Source organism: Drosophila gunungcola, assembly GCF_025200985.1.
Source record: "Drosophila gunungcola strain Sukarami chromosome 2R unlocalized genomic scaffold, Dgunungcola_SK_2 000004F, whole genome shotgun sequence".
Taxonomy (NCBI): Eukaryota; Metazoa; Arthropoda; class Insecta; order Diptera; family Drosophilidae; genus Drosophila; species Drosophila gunungcola.
The window spans coordinates 1,414,058-1,429,839 of record NW_026453167.1 but is presented as its reverse complement, the minus strand read 5'-3'; the positions used below and the strand labels follow the sequence as shown (position 1 = coordinate 1,429,839).

General features: G+C 43.4%; 5 protein-coding genes across 7 annotated transcripts; 3 read left to right on the top strand and 2 right to left on the bottom strand.

The window, feature by feature from the left end:
• The first annotated feature begins 230 nt into the window (after nt 1–230).
• On the top strand, nt 231–2,443 carry LOC128254333 (SET domain-containing protein SmydA-8). Its single transcript, XM_052983371.1, is given in 6 exon segments — nt 231–345; nt 405–533; nt 1,084–1,240; nt 1,242–1,778; nt 1,780–2,208; nt 2,267–2,443. Coding segments are annotated over 6 exon segments (1,521 nt in total). The 5' UTR covers nt 231–238; the 3' UTR covers nt 2,429–2,443.
• Nucleotides 2,444–2,935: 492 nt separating this feature from the next.
• LOC128253664 (uncharacterized protein KIAA0930 homolog) lies at nt 2,936–8,557 on the top strand. 3 transcript variants are annotated; one of them, XM_052982258.1, is made up of 7 exons: nt 2,936–3,529; nt 4,616–4,782; nt 4,849–5,271; nt 5,337–5,787; nt 6,471–7,838; nt 7,950–8,099; nt 8,161–8,557. In XM_052982258.1, exons 1-7 carry the CDS (start codon nt 3,412–3,414, stop codon nt 8,199–8,201), a joined length of 2,718 nt encoding a protein of 905 aa, XP_052838218.1. In that variant the 5' UTR covers nt 2,936–3,411; the 3' UTR covers nt 8,202–8,557. The 3 variants fall into 3 exon arrangements, with proteins under 3 accessions (XP_052838218.1, XP_052838217.1, XP_052838219.1); XM_052982257.1 differs by having other exon boundaries at nt 6,471–7,881; XM_052982259.1 differs by lacking the exon at nt 6,471–7,838 and having other exon boundaries at nt 2,939–3,529.
• A 92-nt stretch (nt 8,558–8,649) lies between these two features.
• On the top strand, nt 8,650–15,612 carry LOC128253668 (spondin-1). Its single transcript, XM_052982262.1, has 5 exons — nt 8,650–8,992; nt 12,136–12,530; nt 12,905–13,366; nt 13,865–14,090; nt 14,599–15,612. The coding sequence occupies exons 1-5, from the start codon at nt 8,806–8,808 to the stop codon at nt 15,474–15,476; spliced, it is 2,148 nt and encodes a 715-aa protein (XP_052838222.1). The 5' UTR covers nt 8,650–8,805; the 3' UTR covers nt 15,477–15,612.
• On the bottom strand, nt 9,171–10,563 carry LOC128253685 (protein teflon-like). The gene is made up of 2 exons (XM_052982290.1): nt 10,277–10,563; nt 9,171–10,210 (listed from the first exon to the last, which is right to left on the bottom strand). Exons 1-2 carry the CDS (start codon nt 10,328–10,330, stop codon nt 9,698–9,700), a joined length of 567 nt encoding a protein of 188 aa, XP_052838250.1. The 5' UTR covers nt 10,331–10,563; the 3' UTR covers nt 9,171–9,697.
• On the bottom strand, nt 10,332–12,112 carry LOC128253678 (protein teflon). Its single transcript, XM_052982280.1, is given in 3 exon segments — nt 10,332–11,546; nt 11,614–11,832; nt 11,835–12,112. Coding segments are annotated over 3 exon segments (1,188 nt in total). The 5' UTR covers nt 11,938–12,112; the 3' UTR covers nt 10,332–10,680.
• Nucleotides 15,613–15,782: the final 170 nt, after the last annotated feature.

Genomic DNA, 15,782 nt, shown 5'->3' with positions numbered 1-15,782 from the left:
GTTGGATGCGATTCGCGGCACTGCAGCGGCGCTTTTAAATTTAAATTAAATTAGATTAGACTAGTCGAAGGGATGCGAATGCTCTCCCTTCAGATGTTGCCACTTTTACATTGTGTGTGCTGGCGACACGGTTCAACGTTTGGTTGGGTGGTGGGGGAATCATTGACCAAGAAATAAATAAAGAATTGTCGTTCAATTAAAAATAAATTGCCAGCATGTCGCCGGTTGTGTTGTCAGTATGCCAAAGGTAGCCAAAGGGAACGGGAACAGAAAACAGAATATGGCTGCAGTTACGGACGATTTTGTTAAGAAGTGCGAGGTGAAGCAGAACGAGGCGCTGGGCAGGTTAGTAACTGCCCTCTGTAATCCTCTCTAGACCTGATCCCTATGGGTTTCTCCATTAGGTTTGTGGTGGCCCAGTGCAATCTTCGAGCTGGCGAGACCGTGCTGCTGGAGCAGCCTATTGTGGTTTTGCCCCACATGGGCGATCGACGCTGCTCCAAGTGCTTTAAGTTAACCCAAAGTTTTTGCAGGTAGGTAGTTGGAGTTCCAAAAAGTTTCACATATCTCATTCTTATATAAACCTGGGATTGATTCCAATATCATTTTTTTTTGTTGTGTAATTGTTTTTTAAACGATTATTTTTTCAGTTTATTTATTTTCTGTGCTTCATTTTCTGCTCGAGAAAATAATTTTTTGAGTTTTATTTTCGCTTGAAAATAAATTTTAAAGTGTCCCCAAGTAATACATTTTTTTCGCACTTTTGCGACAATCGTTTCTATATTCAAAGGAGCTTAATTTTAAATCAAAAAACTAAAATTCAAGAATTCAGTTTTATTTTTCGAAAAAAAAAAACAAACCACCTAATAATTATTATCTGTAAAATTCAATGAGTATTCGTTTAATTTAAAACTTTATGAAACTCAAAAATTTACCTTTTTTCTTGTTTTTAATAAATTCTTAACAAATACATATTTAACCGGATTTTGTAAAAATATTTTACTTTTATAGTTTTATTAATTTAGATGCTTTAAGAAAAAACTTAAAAATTACTTTTTTTCGGCCCTTATGTAAACTCCCCAGGAAGTGCCTCCTTTTAGTTTTGTGCGAGGATTGCCCGGATCACGATAACCAAAATTGCCAGAGGCTGGCCGAAATTAAGCTGTCGGAGGAGCAGGTGAAGCTCGTCCAGGAGCACTCTGATATCCAGCCAGTTCTAAAATGTCTACTCCTAAAAGAGCCATCCAGAAACATTGCCCTTGTACGAAGAAATGACCCAAATGGAAACCCATCTCGCGGCTAGGAAAGGCACAGATATATGGAAACACTACCAAGAGCACGCCTTTGCTCCTCTGGAGGCGAGTGGAGTGCTGAGGCATTTGCAAACGGAAGCGGATGAGGATCTTGTCCAGGGTCTACTGAGCATCTTGGATGTGAATGCCTACGAAATAAGGGCTCCCGAGGCGGGCGGCTCCATGAAGGGATTGTATCGCAGGGCGGCACTCTTTGCCCACAGCTGCATTCCCAATCTGGTGACCGCCATTGATGAGGAGCGACGCATTAAGGTGTACGCCAATAGGTTTATAGCCGCCGGGGAAATCCTCTACATCTGCTACACCAATGTGCTCCTGGGCACCGAGGAGCGTCGTGAAATCCTCAAAGTGGGCAAGTACTTTCACTGCTCGTGTCCACGTTGCCAGGATCCCACCGAGCTGGGCACCCACATGAGCAGCTTCATCTGCAGCCACTGCTCCTGTCCAGATGGCTTCATAATCCGCCATGCCGGAGACGGGCACGTGGCAGTGCGTCCTCAATCCGGATCACACACTGAAGCAGGAGTTCGTTTCGAATATGCTGGAGCGAGCCAAGGAGGAGATATTCCATGCCAAAGATGATATCTACAGGCTTGAGCTTCTTCTGGCCAAATTAAGCCGGCTGCTCCATCGGAATCACTACCTAATGCTGGATCTAAAGCAGAACATTGCCTCCATACTGCGCCAAATCCTGCAGAACATAACTCATCGACCGAATAGGAAGGTATACGAGAGGAAGATTCGTTTGTGCCAAGAAATATTGTTGGTTCTGAAGGTGGTGGCCCCGGGAATCTCCAGACTAAAGGCCATCGCTTTATACGAGCTGGCCAACACACAGGCGGAGCTGGCCAGAAAGCAGTACAGTGAGCAGGAGCTGAGTGCCAGCGATTTACAGGTGGGTTGGGTTACTAAATTTATACCTAAACATCACCTTTAACTTTATTTTCCTTTAGGCGACGTTGGAGCAAGTGGAGGTCATGATACGGGAATCCCTACGAATGCTACTCTTCGAACCCCTGGCCACTCCAGAGGGTCAGCTCTCGCGCTCCCTGCTCCGGGAGCTGAAGGAACTGCAGGACGACATCAAAAATATCCAAGAATCTAATGACGATTAATAAAAACTTGCGATTTTGACAGTTAATTGTTTGCATTTGAATTTTAAAACCGACTATTGGTTTTCTTACGGGTCTACAGATTTCGAATATCACTCTTACAAGTGCTAACCACGAACTTTTAGAGGTAAGCATTTTCGAAATCCGATATCTGTCAGCAAAGTTATGTGCTTTAAAGTTTTGGCTTAAAGTAATTTTTATGCTAAAAGCCATATTTGAAAAAATAATAGGGGGTAAAATCATTCAAATTACCAACCACAGATTTTTAGAAATGTAAACATCTATAAGAAAAGCAGATTTTTAGAAATTTAACACACTCTAGTTCAAAACAGAAACTCTTAACTCAAATTTGTATTGTTTTTTCTGGAAAAAAAATAATGGAAAGGGGTGAATAAATATTATGTTTGAATTCGATTACCGATATCAAGCTCTAGTCGAACAAGAGCAAGCTTGGTGTTATCGTTTAATTTCGCGGTTTTGCAACACTTTTGGATCTATTGTTATTTACGTTTTTTTCTCCATTCTCCATTTAACAACAAAAGCTCAGCTAAACAAAACAATTAGTTAACCGTGGAATTTTTTACAAGTTACTGAAAATTAAGACAAAGAAGAAGTGACTAATATGAGAAATTGTGGGAACAGCTGATGCCTGATAACACAGATGGGGTAAACGGTGCGGATAAGGGATACAAAAAATCCACCCCCGAGTGGGAAAAAACTCGAATTTATGCTCAGTTGCAATTTGCATGCGCTGCCGTGGAGACGAGCTGTTCTCCGCCGATTGAAAAAACTAAAAGAACCAGCAGCAAGCAACAACAAATGCTGAAATATATTCCACTGTACTAGCCGCGCCCCCTCGCTACTAGCACCGCCGCCCTCCCCGCAAAAGCCGTGATGTCTTGGACAACGTTGTGAAATAGTAACCAGTCACCCATCAACTTCAGCATTCGTCATCGGAGCTGGAATCGTGGAAATCCCCCGTTAGGATGGCTCTCGCCAGTGCCGCCGCCGCCCTTTTGAAGGGATCCCAGACGCCACTGCAGCAGCTCCTGGAGGATATCAATTTTCAGAGGACCAAGGAGATGCGCCAGCTGCTTAAGGATGGTAGGTATCCCGGATTTGAGCTCCTGATTTTCCCTCTATTGCGGCGAAAATTTGTCTACATTTGCACTTTATCGATTTGTCACACTCACACATCCACAAAGGGCAACCCCAACCCCCAAGAAGGCTTGCGTGTGTATAAGTGCCTGATGCGCCTGTGTGCGTGCTTTTTCCGCCCCACTTTTCACCACCGGTTTGTTTTCTTTTATATAAGCAGCAGCAGCTTTTACTTTTATCGGGCGAGAAGGGGGCAGGTTGGGAAAACCACAAACAGCTGTTCACCTGTCGGTCGATTTGAGCATCCCCCTGCTCACCCGATTCCTCCAGACTCTAATTTAAGGGAGAGCTTGCCCTAAAATCTTAACTATGAATTCGGTTAAGGATTATTACCAATTTCTAAATTTATCTTTATACATTATACATCAATTGATTTATCTTTATACATTTTACGTCAATTTATTATTGGAGGGTTAACTAATTCCAAGTTTATTTTTATATTGTTATTATTTTTTTTTATAATTAAATAGGTTTTCTTTGAGCGAAAGTGCTAAAGTTAAAATCCTGAGCAAACCCAGTCACTGATAGCTCTTCACCAATCGGTCAATATAAGCATCCCCTAATGCTTGAAAATTCCATTAACATTTTTTTTTTAAAGAACCGAAAGGATAACAAAGAGGAAAACAATAAACCAATCACTTTTTGAATTAAAGACAAGCAACGATAATATGAAAGCATTATGTAAACTGATATAATACCTTTTAGGGACTTTAGTTATTTGCATAATAATGATTGCTGGAATATAAATAGTAATACTTTATCCTTCTCGCTTAAGTTTTATGTTCTTATTCTGAATTAGTATATGTAAATAATATATATACGGTCAGTTATTTAAATTTCGTGTAATTTGTATTATGATGATTATTAACATTTTTTGAACAGTATTGTTTTTTTTTTTGATTTTAAGAAAATAGGTTTTATAATGTAAATTAAACAGTACAAAAAAATTGCGTTTTTAAATTATAGATTTAATTTTGTTTAAATGGAGTCCAAAATTAGCAAAGCTAACTGTCCTTTGTATACCTTTTCCAGATGGCGGCTTCGTGGTGCTCCAGGGTACCACCTACTGGACGGACCTGTTCGTGCGGCACTTCCTCTTCCAGACAGAGCCCGTGCACAGCATCGACTCGGACGATTTGCTCTTCTTTGTGCGGAAAAAGCACGTGAAGAGCTCGTCGCGCCACATGCCAAAATTTGAGGTGGGTAAATGGGATTGCAGCTTGTTTACAAATGATCAAAAAAAAAAAAACGTATTTCTTCGACAGACTGAAGTGGAGGTATTCCGCAAGGACTCGCGCAAACTGCCCATCGGCGATCCCGATGTGGACTGGGAGGAGACGGTCTATCTGAACATGGTCATCCACCAGTTCGACTATACACTCACACTGGCCATTTGCACTAGGACCTCGCCCAAGGAGCTGCAGGTGCTGAGGAGGCACTCGCAGAGGGTGTACGCCAGTCCCAGTCGAAGGAAGATGGACACCAAGGGCGAGGGCGAGGAGATCACGTATCCGCACATCTGTTTTATGGTGGACAACTTTGATGAGGTGTTCAGCGACATCCTGGTGCGCGACGGGGAGATGGTGTGCGTGGAGCTGGTGGCCAATGACAAGGATGGAGCGGTCCAGGGCGTGATATTCCTGGGATCCATTCGCTACGATGCCTTAAAGAAGGTCTACGACGCCAGGGTTAGATAATAACTCCTTTCTTAAAACTAACTTTGTACTCGTTTGTTTTTTTGTTTGTTCCAAAGCAATCCAGTCTGAGTTCTAAGGTGGCGCAGCGCATGTCCTTTGGCCTATTCAGCAGTGGAGCTGGCGTCCAAACGCGCTGTGAATTTGTCCGGATGAAGGGACCGCAGGGAAAGGGCCATGCCGAGATGGCGGTGACCAAGCCAAAGGGATCTGGCGTGGAGACGCCCACCAGCGAGCCGGGATTCTGCGCCACCGACATGTGGGACGAGTGGGAGGAGGAGAATGACGACTACTGCACGTACCGCCATCAGCGACGCCTCAGCGATCCGAGCGCCAATCTGAACAACTTCTCCCGCTACGGCTGGCGCACCAAGACCAACTCGAATAACCAGGACATGGTGGGCAGTGGCACCAGCCCGAATGTGGGAGCCAAGGCGCGATCGGAGAACGAGGGACTGGACTCTCTGGCCAGCGAGGTGTCCGAGATCGAGGCTGGAGATCTGCGCGATGGTCAGTCTAAGCCACTCTCTATGTACCTATAAGTTTATCCTAGTTTCCTCTTGATTTGAGCATCCTTTAGTTGCATGAACATTTAAAATTGAACATTACATAGTTGCGTAGTTTTTAGCGTAGTTAATGCCGCTTATTCCGCTTGCTCCTTTCATTTCCGTTCATATTCCTGATTTACTTCTCGTAATGTGTTGTGGTTCCATTGATTTTCCTTTTACAACTTCCAACTATCAAATTTATATATATACTTTCTATGTGCCCCCTAAAAAACAACTCCAGAGTATATATATATATATGAAGAGAACACCAGACATTGCCGAGAAAGCAGGACAAATAATACACTAGGGTCAACAACCAAAATTATATTCCGTTTGGCTTTTGTTTTGACACTGGATGTTGGGTTAGAGGAGGAGGTCGTCGTTCATCACATCCCATAGTCCTATCCTGTTTTCCCTTTCCCTTTAGAAATTATGTTTTCCGTGGTGGTGGTGGCTTGATTGTGTATTCATTAGACATCCTCACCAGTCGCTCCCTAGCTTTTTGTGTTTCCCCATTTTGGCTTATTGTTTCCACTGCTTTCTGTTGCCAATTACCGATTAAGTTGCTTGGGCCGATCCTCGGTTGTACATGTGTGTCGATGTATATGCTTTTAAACGCAAAAACCGATCTATATCTACTTGTAGATCAGCAACGTCCTGCTTTCTCGGCCTCCACGGCAAAACTGCACCCAAATCCGCATTGCGAGACCCACCAGCTCGCGGCTGGTGATCAAGAAAAGTTGCCCCAAGAATCCACTTTCACTGCTCCATCAGCTGCGGCTGCAGCTGCAGCTGCTGTTCCGGCCGTGACTCCGCCTCCTTTGAGTGCCGCCGCGGAGGTCAAAGTGCCCGGCGACAACAACGGAGCTGGACAAACCACGGGCTGCAACTGTTTTGGTGGCAAGAAGGGAAAGAAGCGCTGGCCCTCGGCCAAGAGCACAGACACCCCGGAAATGTCCGAGGTCTACTGTCCCAGCTGCGAGGATCCGTCCAACGAGTCGCCCGCCTGTCTGGCCAAGATGCCCGACAAGCGGCCCACCCGTCTCAAGCCCAAGACCAGCATTCTCAGTGTGGAGAGCGAGCTGCTGGTGGGCAAAAGGAGCAGTTTCCGGCTGCCGTCGGAGGGCAAACGCAAGCAGCAGGGTGCCAGCATCACCAGGAGCGCCTCCCTCAGCGCCGCTGATCGCAGGACCAGTCTGCCGGTGGCCTCCAGGAAGATCATACCCCCAAGACTGCGCACTTCCAGAGTCAAGGATCAGGAGAAGGACAGAGATAAGGATAAGGATAAGGACAAGAACAAGGAGAACGACAAGAAGTCTTCGAATCAGAAGGTCAACGGTTCGGCAACCAACTTTCTGGCCAAGATGTCGCCCAAGCGGCTCAGAGGCGTTGCCGGCAAGGATAAGGAAAAGGACAAAGAAGTCGACAAGGATAAGGACAAGGGCAAAACTAAACCAAGTGCTGCTATCAAACACAAAGCCGTCAATAATAACAATCCCAGGCCTGACATGACCTCAAAAACTGAGGAGTACGAGATTGCCGATGATGCTACCTCCCTGAATGGTAGTGAGTCGGAAGGTGGCGTTGGAGCTGGAGCCGCCAAGATGGCCATCCTCAGTGAGAGCGACAGCAAGCTGATGATCAGTGTTCGAGGACGTGAGGAGCTGCCGGTGGTGGAGTCCACCAAGAATTCGCCACCCGCGAAACTCTTCGAGAAATGTGTCCGCGTGTCGGTGGAGACGGAGAAGCATCCGCTGCAGCAGAACGAGAACAATGAGAACGGGGAGGAGAGTGATATAACCAAGGTGATTTCGCCCACGGAGCTCACGCCCATGCTCGATATGGCCAATGGCAACCAGGAGGCGGCGGAGGTGGAGGCCACCAGTGCCACTCTGCCGAGAACAGCCAAGCAGGCGCATGTCAGCAAGATGCTGCATCTGGTGCCCAAGCGCCGAACTCCAGATGGCACCAACATCTACTACTGGTGCGATGTGCCCAAGAAGGCACTAAAAGGTTATTGCCTAGGATTTTCTACCTATAGTTCTTATCAAACAATGCATGTTTCTAGTTTCCTATGCTCTGGCAGCAACCATGACTTATCTAGTGTGCCTTATTTACTTTTAGAACTCGACGACGGCGCCTACAATCCCCTGTGGACCAGTCGAGGCTTCACGCAATCTTTTCACTTCTGGAAGGAGAACAGAAGACAGCAGTCCACGCCGCTCAATGCATTCCTCACCTATGTGACACTGCCCTGGTGGAGCATTGCAAAGGGTAACATATATCCTAAAAATGAACAATTATTAGTTATACTCATCTTTAAACTCCCTTACAGACCTATTGGATCACCGGGAAACGCCAATTCTGACCTTTTAGTATTAACTTAATTTGCGATTGTGATTCATATGCCACTATGCTTAATAGTTCTCACATATAATCCCCTAAAACAACCCGATCGAATGCCAACCGTGTGATCAGTCTCAGTTTGATTTATCAGTATATAATTGCTTTGTTCTCGACCAACGTTGAGTTTCCTAAAGCGCATCCTCACGGATCAAACTATGGTACTTGGTGAGCGCAGAGCCAACCTACAAATTTATAAACTAAACTAAACTAAACGAACTACGATAGTGAACACTGTTACCGATGATATGGAAATATATAATTGTAATATTATTTGTAAATTGTACGGCAACATTTATACCACGAAATATATACCAAATAGAAAACAAGACGACCAGTAGGAAAGTGACATTAATGAAGGAGCAAATATAAATTGAGAAAGTCTGTCAGTTCGTAATCATACCGAGCCCGAGGCTTCCGGCATCGGTTTCGCCGTCCGACTTAAAGATAGCGCAATCGCCGTCTCTCCGGCTCGATTAGTCTGCTGCTGAGCCTCGCCTGGAATAGTCGCATCTGCTTTGGAGCTCAGAAATCGTAAAAGTCGTCAAGTGATAACGCGCGAAACAAAGCACTGGAGATGGGGCAATCGCTGCCGCTGCTCATCCGCCTTGTCGTCGTCGTCTGGCTGACAATTAGTACGGCCACCGCCTGTCCCCGGGCGCCCACCCACTTGAACCACGGACGACGCACACGCGGCGACAATGGATACAAATTAATTGTGGCCGATGGACCCAACGGCTATGTGCCCGGCAAGACGTATAATCGTAAGTCTGGATAGATAACTTTAGATGGTTTTCGGTTTTGTAATCAGCGGGGTCACTTGAGAACTGAAAAACAAAAGCAATCGACGCGATAAGAGAATCCAGAGCAGATGGTGTCCATCCTCTCGGTTCTACAAAGTGCTTTGAATATACTATTTACTAATCAACTAATGAATAATAAACTATATTGAGTCTATAGAGGTTATTTATTCAGAACTTTGGTTCAGAAAGGCATGGCTAAAAAATATAAGTAATAAGTTATTACTAATAACGGATATAGCTTTATTTAAACATAACTAACAAGTTTATGAATTTGACTGTCAACTTTTTTTGACATTTTCTTCAGCTTTAATTGTATTCACTTTTTTGAGAACTACATAACATTGTTTAACTATTGCTTTGTCGCTAATCTTATTAATTTAGTTACTGTTTGTAACTAATCTTGAAAGAATGGGAATTAATTGAGTTATAGAGGTTGTTTATTCAGAACATGAATATGGAAAAGGATTGATACAAAATATATAATTAAAAGAGGATATAGTTTTATAATAAACAACTAGCCAGTTTATGAACTTGACAAATAAGCTATCTTTAAGCTTTTAAATCATCTGAGTTTTTAATTTTTTGACAACTACTTAACAACTTGTAGTCTTTGGTAAATAGTATGACTACAACTTAAAATCTATAAAAGGTTGTAAGCGGCACTGTTTAGAAATGAGCGTTTCGCTTATGGTTCTCGTAGAATCCCTTGTACTTGAACCATTTATTGCAAGTTGGGCAATGATACAAACATTCATGAGAAGTCAAATGCTTTATGTATGATTCTTCAATAGTGAAAGTCTCCTCGCAGCCTTCGCAAAAAAGAACAAAACTATCAGGTAAAAACGCGAATAGGTTAAAATAGTCGGTAGGCAAAATCTTGCCGTTTTTGACCACCGTAAGGTGAACTGTTTTTTGATGCCAAACTGAAATCAGATTTATGATTCGTTTTAATTCGCCTTTAGTAAGGTTGCATCCCATCGTTAAGTTGACTTCTGTAGTTAGCTCGGAAATCAGACGAGAGACAAATTCAGGGTTGGGTGATGGATTCAAAATTCTATAATTCCAAATGGAATCGTGCTTCATGTAGATTTTGCTAAACTGGGCAGCTTTTGCGCGCAACTGCACCAACTCATCCGAAGTTATTTTGTCCTCATACCTGGCATTTTGCATTGCTGGCAACTGAAAGGATGAAATAATGTATGGTAATAGGTGAATTTCGGGCAATGATTAAAATCAATTGCTCACCCCAACATTTTTCAAAAGAGTTGCGATGTGTGGGGAAGTTGATTTTGAACGCATATTTTTCTTTGGTTTGTTTGGCTCCTTTTTTATAACGAGCAGGTCTTCCTTAGGCTGTGTGGTTTGTAAACCTAGATTATTTGACTCCAATTTGTCGTCCTTGGTAGCAAAACTATTGGTATTTGTTTGATTTGTTTTGGTACTGGTTGTCTGCTTCTTTTTAACAGGTTAGATTTTTCTTTACCAGGTCGATTATTGAACATTTGGGGGTGGGTCTTTCTATATTTTTCGAATCCAACTTGACGAGTTTTGCATTGGCGTTCTTGTAAACAGGATTTTTGGTATTGTCTAGGATCTGCTTTATTTTTACGACAGGCTTTTCCTTTGTCTGTGTGATTTTTGAATTATCTTCATTTTCCGACTCCAATCTTAAAACGTTTTGTTGTGTTGTCTTTACATACCATTTGATCATTGTTTGGAATTGGGCTTAGTTTGAGAACTGAAACACCTTGGTTTGTGGGCTGATTCTCAACATGGTAGTTGCCAATTTCCTCTAGAATTCTTTTGAACGAGGGCCTTTCAGTTTGTATTGATTTAATCACACTATCTCTCAACTTAGTTGTTGGCAGTATTTCAACTTGTCTTATTTGGAAGGGCGATGATATATTCTTTGTGGCTGGTTTTGGAAACTGAGCTACTTTTTTAACCACACTTGAAGCGGAGCAAGCTGGGACTTTCTGGACTGTTGTGCTGAGTTTTGGCTTAGAGTTCAGCTCTTTATGCTGCAAAAGGGCTGTTGTGGAGATTCGAGCACTGGTTAAAGTCGATTTTCTTACACTTAAGTTATAAGAGTTAAGTTGATTGGTTGGCTTGAAAGGAGTATTAAAATTAAGTGGCTGTATATTGTCTACTTCTAAAGGTTCAGTTATAGGAAGACTACAGTTGGTATTCGGCGGTTTCACTAGAAGTTTGGTAGGCGCATCGTTTTTAATGGGTTTTAGGATGTTATCTTCTTCTAGAGATTCAGTTTTCGGCTGTTTCTTAAGAAGTTTGGTGGGCTCATCGTTTTCAATGGCTTTGAGGATGCGCTTCTTCACGCTGCTCATACGTTTTCTCGAATTCCTGGCAATGGTGTGGCTCTTTAGTTCGCAGATTTTCAAGGTGTTCCCCTTATTTTCTGCCTTGATGCGAAATCCTTTGAATCCTCGGCCTACCGGTTTGTCTTCCTGTTGGGAGAATCCCTCCTTTAATAGTATGTCCTCCACTTTATATTTCACTGTCACAGCGGGATAAATAATTAGGAATTAAAATGCTATTATTTTGCGGAATATATATTTACTTACTTGGTTTTTGGCAATTAGAATCCTTTATGCCCTCCATAATGCCGGAATCCCCGCTGCTGCTGCTGTTGTTCCCCGCCGACTGGGCATACTCCTCCTCAGATAGGAGCTCCTCCAAGCTGTACACGTTCTGCTCCTTGGTGAAATTCAGGACATCAACGTGGGCCCACTGGAGGTGCCTCAAAAATTCCGGCAAATGTGCGAAAATGTCTCGGCAGAAAGGCAGTAAATGGCCACCATGTTGTCGCTGGGCGAGACCACTACATCGCCGCACTTTTTCAGGTCCACGCACTGACTGCCGGTGAGCATGTCCATGAATGTGGACATTATTTAAACGAAATAATTATTAATAAAAAAAATTAAAGAAAGAATAAAAATTGCGCGTTGTCTTGAACGCAGGAAGATAGAGAGAGCGAGACAACTATAGATACCAAGCAGTGCTGTAAAAGTACTGCATATTTCGACAGCGATACATTTAATCGATTTTCAATTTTATCGAAATTTGAATTTGTATACATTTAACAGTGCTTCTTCTTGGATCTCGAACCCACACGAAAATCCAGCATTTTACCCACTTCACCATTGCGGCGGAAGCGCATACTGGAGCACGACGTCCCCAGGCAGCCAGTCCGCGGCGAGTGGGTCGCTTCCAGCTGTTCAGCGATTCCCTAACCAAGTTTAACGATCGCTGTGTGAATACTGTTTCCGAGGCAGACTCCTACCCTAAAACAGAGGTCCAGGTGATGTGGGTGGCTCCGGAGGCAGGTTCCGGCTGTGTTTCCTTGTCCGCTATGGTCTATGAGGGTCCTAAAGCCTGGTTTGCGGACGATGGCAACCTATCCACGGTAATCTGTGAGCGAAAACCGGATGCAGCTGCTGCCCAAAAGGAATGCTGCGCCTGCGATGAAGCCAAGTACAGCGTAAGTCGTAAAAATTAAATATTCCATAAAACTATATATTATTTCGATTGTTAAGCCTATGTGTATGAAAACAATGAAACTATGTCGATTTTCCACTGAATGTTTCGATCGTTTTCATGGCAGCTATATGATGTTTGTTAAATTTTAATAACAACTCTTAAATAGCTAACCATAACTATATTTAAAGTACCTGAAAATATACATAAAAGTTATAATTTTTTAAGCCCGTAGATTAAAAGAGCGATGCTGAACAAGAATTTAAATACTTTATATATTCCCTGCGTTGCAAACTTTTTTGTGAAATATAAATATAATACCCTTTGCAAGAGTATAAAAAATCCTGGATTATAATATATTTTTCCAAACATTTTCAGTTTGTATTCGAGGGCATCTGGTCGAACGAGACCCATCCCAAGGACTATCCCTTTGCCATCTGGTTGACCCACTTCTCCGATGTCATTGGCGCCTCACACGAGGCCAACTTTTCGTTTTGGGGCGAGAACCACATAGCCACCGCCGGATTCCGGTCTCTGGCGGAGTGGGGCTCACCGACTGCTCTGGAGGGGGAACTGCGGGCCAATGGGCCCAAGTTGCGAACTCTGATCAAGGCTGCTGGCTTGTGGTATCCGAATGTCAACCAAAACACCTCCGCCAAGTTCCGTGTGGATCGCAAGCACCCGAAGGTGTCGCTGGTTTCCATGTTTGGTCCGTCACCCGACTGGGTGGTGGGCATTAGTGGCCTGGATCTCTGCACCGAGGACTGCAGCTGGAAGGAGTCAATGACCTTTGATCTGTATCCCTGGGACGCGGGCACCGATAGTGGTATATCTTATATGGTAAGAAAAGACTGGGGTATAAGATATTTAAACACACTTTGTATAATACAAACGGGTAATTCAGTTTTAATATCAATTTGTGTTACAGAGATTCATTCAATTACAGCATAATTCGTGATTGATATAAAAAGTGTAGGTCACAAATATTTTAAGAGTCCTGTTAAAAACACTTATTGACTTAAAAAATATTTGCAACAACTTTTTATTAAATTTGTACAACAAAAATTAGTTAAAAATATGAATTTTAAACTTTTATAATAAAAGTTCATGATTAAATTTTAATAAAATTTTTATACAAAACTCTTTAATTAAAAAAGTAAAGTTTAACTCTTATTTTTAATATATTTTTTAAAAACACGGAATTATGTTTTTAATTTTGCCATGAAAACAATAAGAAAATTTTCTCTTTCCCTTTTCTTCTCAAATTATTTTTTTTTAACTTATAACTTTTATTTATGGTCCCTGATTAAAATTTTCGAATGGTATGTTCCTTGTTAGTCACCCAATTCGGAAACGCAGCCGCCGGAGAGAATGTACCGCATCACCACCATGTATCCGGAGGATCCCAGGGCACCCTTCTACAATCCTCAGAGTCGCGAGATGCCTCCTCTGGCCAGATTGCACTTGAGACGCGAAAAGATCATTTCCCGGAACTGCGATGATGACTTCCTGAAGGCTCTCCAGCTGGAGGTGTCCGACGATGCCGAGGAGCAGGACACCAGAGGTATGTAAAGTCCCCATCTAATCAGGTACCGAAAGTAATTTGGGTTTATACTAAAAAATTGTGGGTCAAATAAAGCTCCTTAAACTATAACAACAATCCAGTTTTATATATATGCATTAAAATTTCTAAATCCGTTTAATTTTTATTTATTTAATTGAAATTTATTAATTTAAATTTTAAACATATGCAAAAACTGGTATTTTTGAGTGTTTCTTTCTTCAATCTTAGTTTCCGAGTCTAGTCTTAAATAAATTTGAGTTTCCAGTTTTATTTTGAAAACTACAACCTTTTTCTTTAGTTTTAGTTTTCGATTAAAAACCAAAACTGACATTAAAACTCAAACTTAAATAATCGTTATTTTAAAAGAATTGTATAAACCCTGAAAAGTACCTGTTATTATTTGAGTAATAAGTAAAACACTTGAAACAAACTTTGAAAGGTAGTTTTTGGAATTAAACTTATATTCATTAAGGTCCGTAATTCTAATAAAAATAATTTAATTCCCTAGCCGAATGCCGGGTGAGCGACTACTCCGCCTGGAGTGCCTGTTCCGTGAGTTGTGGCAAGGGAATCCGCATGCGCAACCGTCAGTACCTGTATCCGGCGGCGGCGGATCAGAGCAAGTGCTCCCGCCAGCTGGTGTCCAAGGAGATGTGCGTGGCCTCCATTCCCGAGTGCGCTGGCGGAGATGCTGCCTCCTCGCAGCCAAGAGATCGCGGCGATGATGAGGGCGAGGACCTGGCCAACTCGCAGTCCCTGGTGGGCAGCAATGGCGAGGGAGCCGGGTTGTGCAAGACCACGCCGTGGACGGTGTGGTCCGAGTGCTCCGCCAGCTGCGGCATTGGGATCACCATGCGCACGCGCTCCTTTGTCAACTACTTGGGACGCAAGCGATGCCCCCACATCTCGGTGGTAGAGAAGAACAAGTGCATGCGGCCGGATTGCACGTACGAGCAGGTGGAGCTGCCGGATCCGCAGTGTCCCACCACGCAGTGGAGCGACTGGAGTCCCTGCATCGCCACCTGCGGCAAGGGCGTGACCATCCGCACGCGTCTCGTCCTGCTGGAGAATGGGGCGGACAAGGAGAACTGCACGCGGCGCATGGAGCTGCACCAGCAGAAGGAGTGCGACGGTCCCACGGACTGCCACATCAACGCGGAGCAGGCCAAGGACATCTGTGTCCAGGCCCCGGATGCGGGTCCCTGTCGGGGCAACTACATGCGCTATGCCTACGATCCGCAGAGCCAGCGCTGCGGCTCCTTCGTCTACGGCGGATGTCGTGGCAACCGGAACAACTTCCTCACCGAGAACGACTGCCTGAACACCTGCAACGTGGTCAGGGGATCAGCTCCTTCCAGGTCCGATCGGAGGCGGAATGGTCCGTAGGGCAAGGCTAGTGTGAAGAAGGAGTCTATGCCTGCGTGTTAGGACGGAGAAGATCCCTTAGCTCCTCCGTTGGTCACTTATAAATGTAAATGTACGTCCTTCAGAAATCTTAAATAAAGAGACATTTTAACAGAAATGGTTTTTAATTGTATTGATATTAGTTCAATTGAAATTTCCAAATTAAAATAATAGGTTAATTAAATTTAAAGTTTAAACCTCACTCTCCGTTTTATAACTGAGTATATATATATATATATATGATATAATGAGGAGATCCCTTAACTCCTCCGTTGATCACTTGTTCAA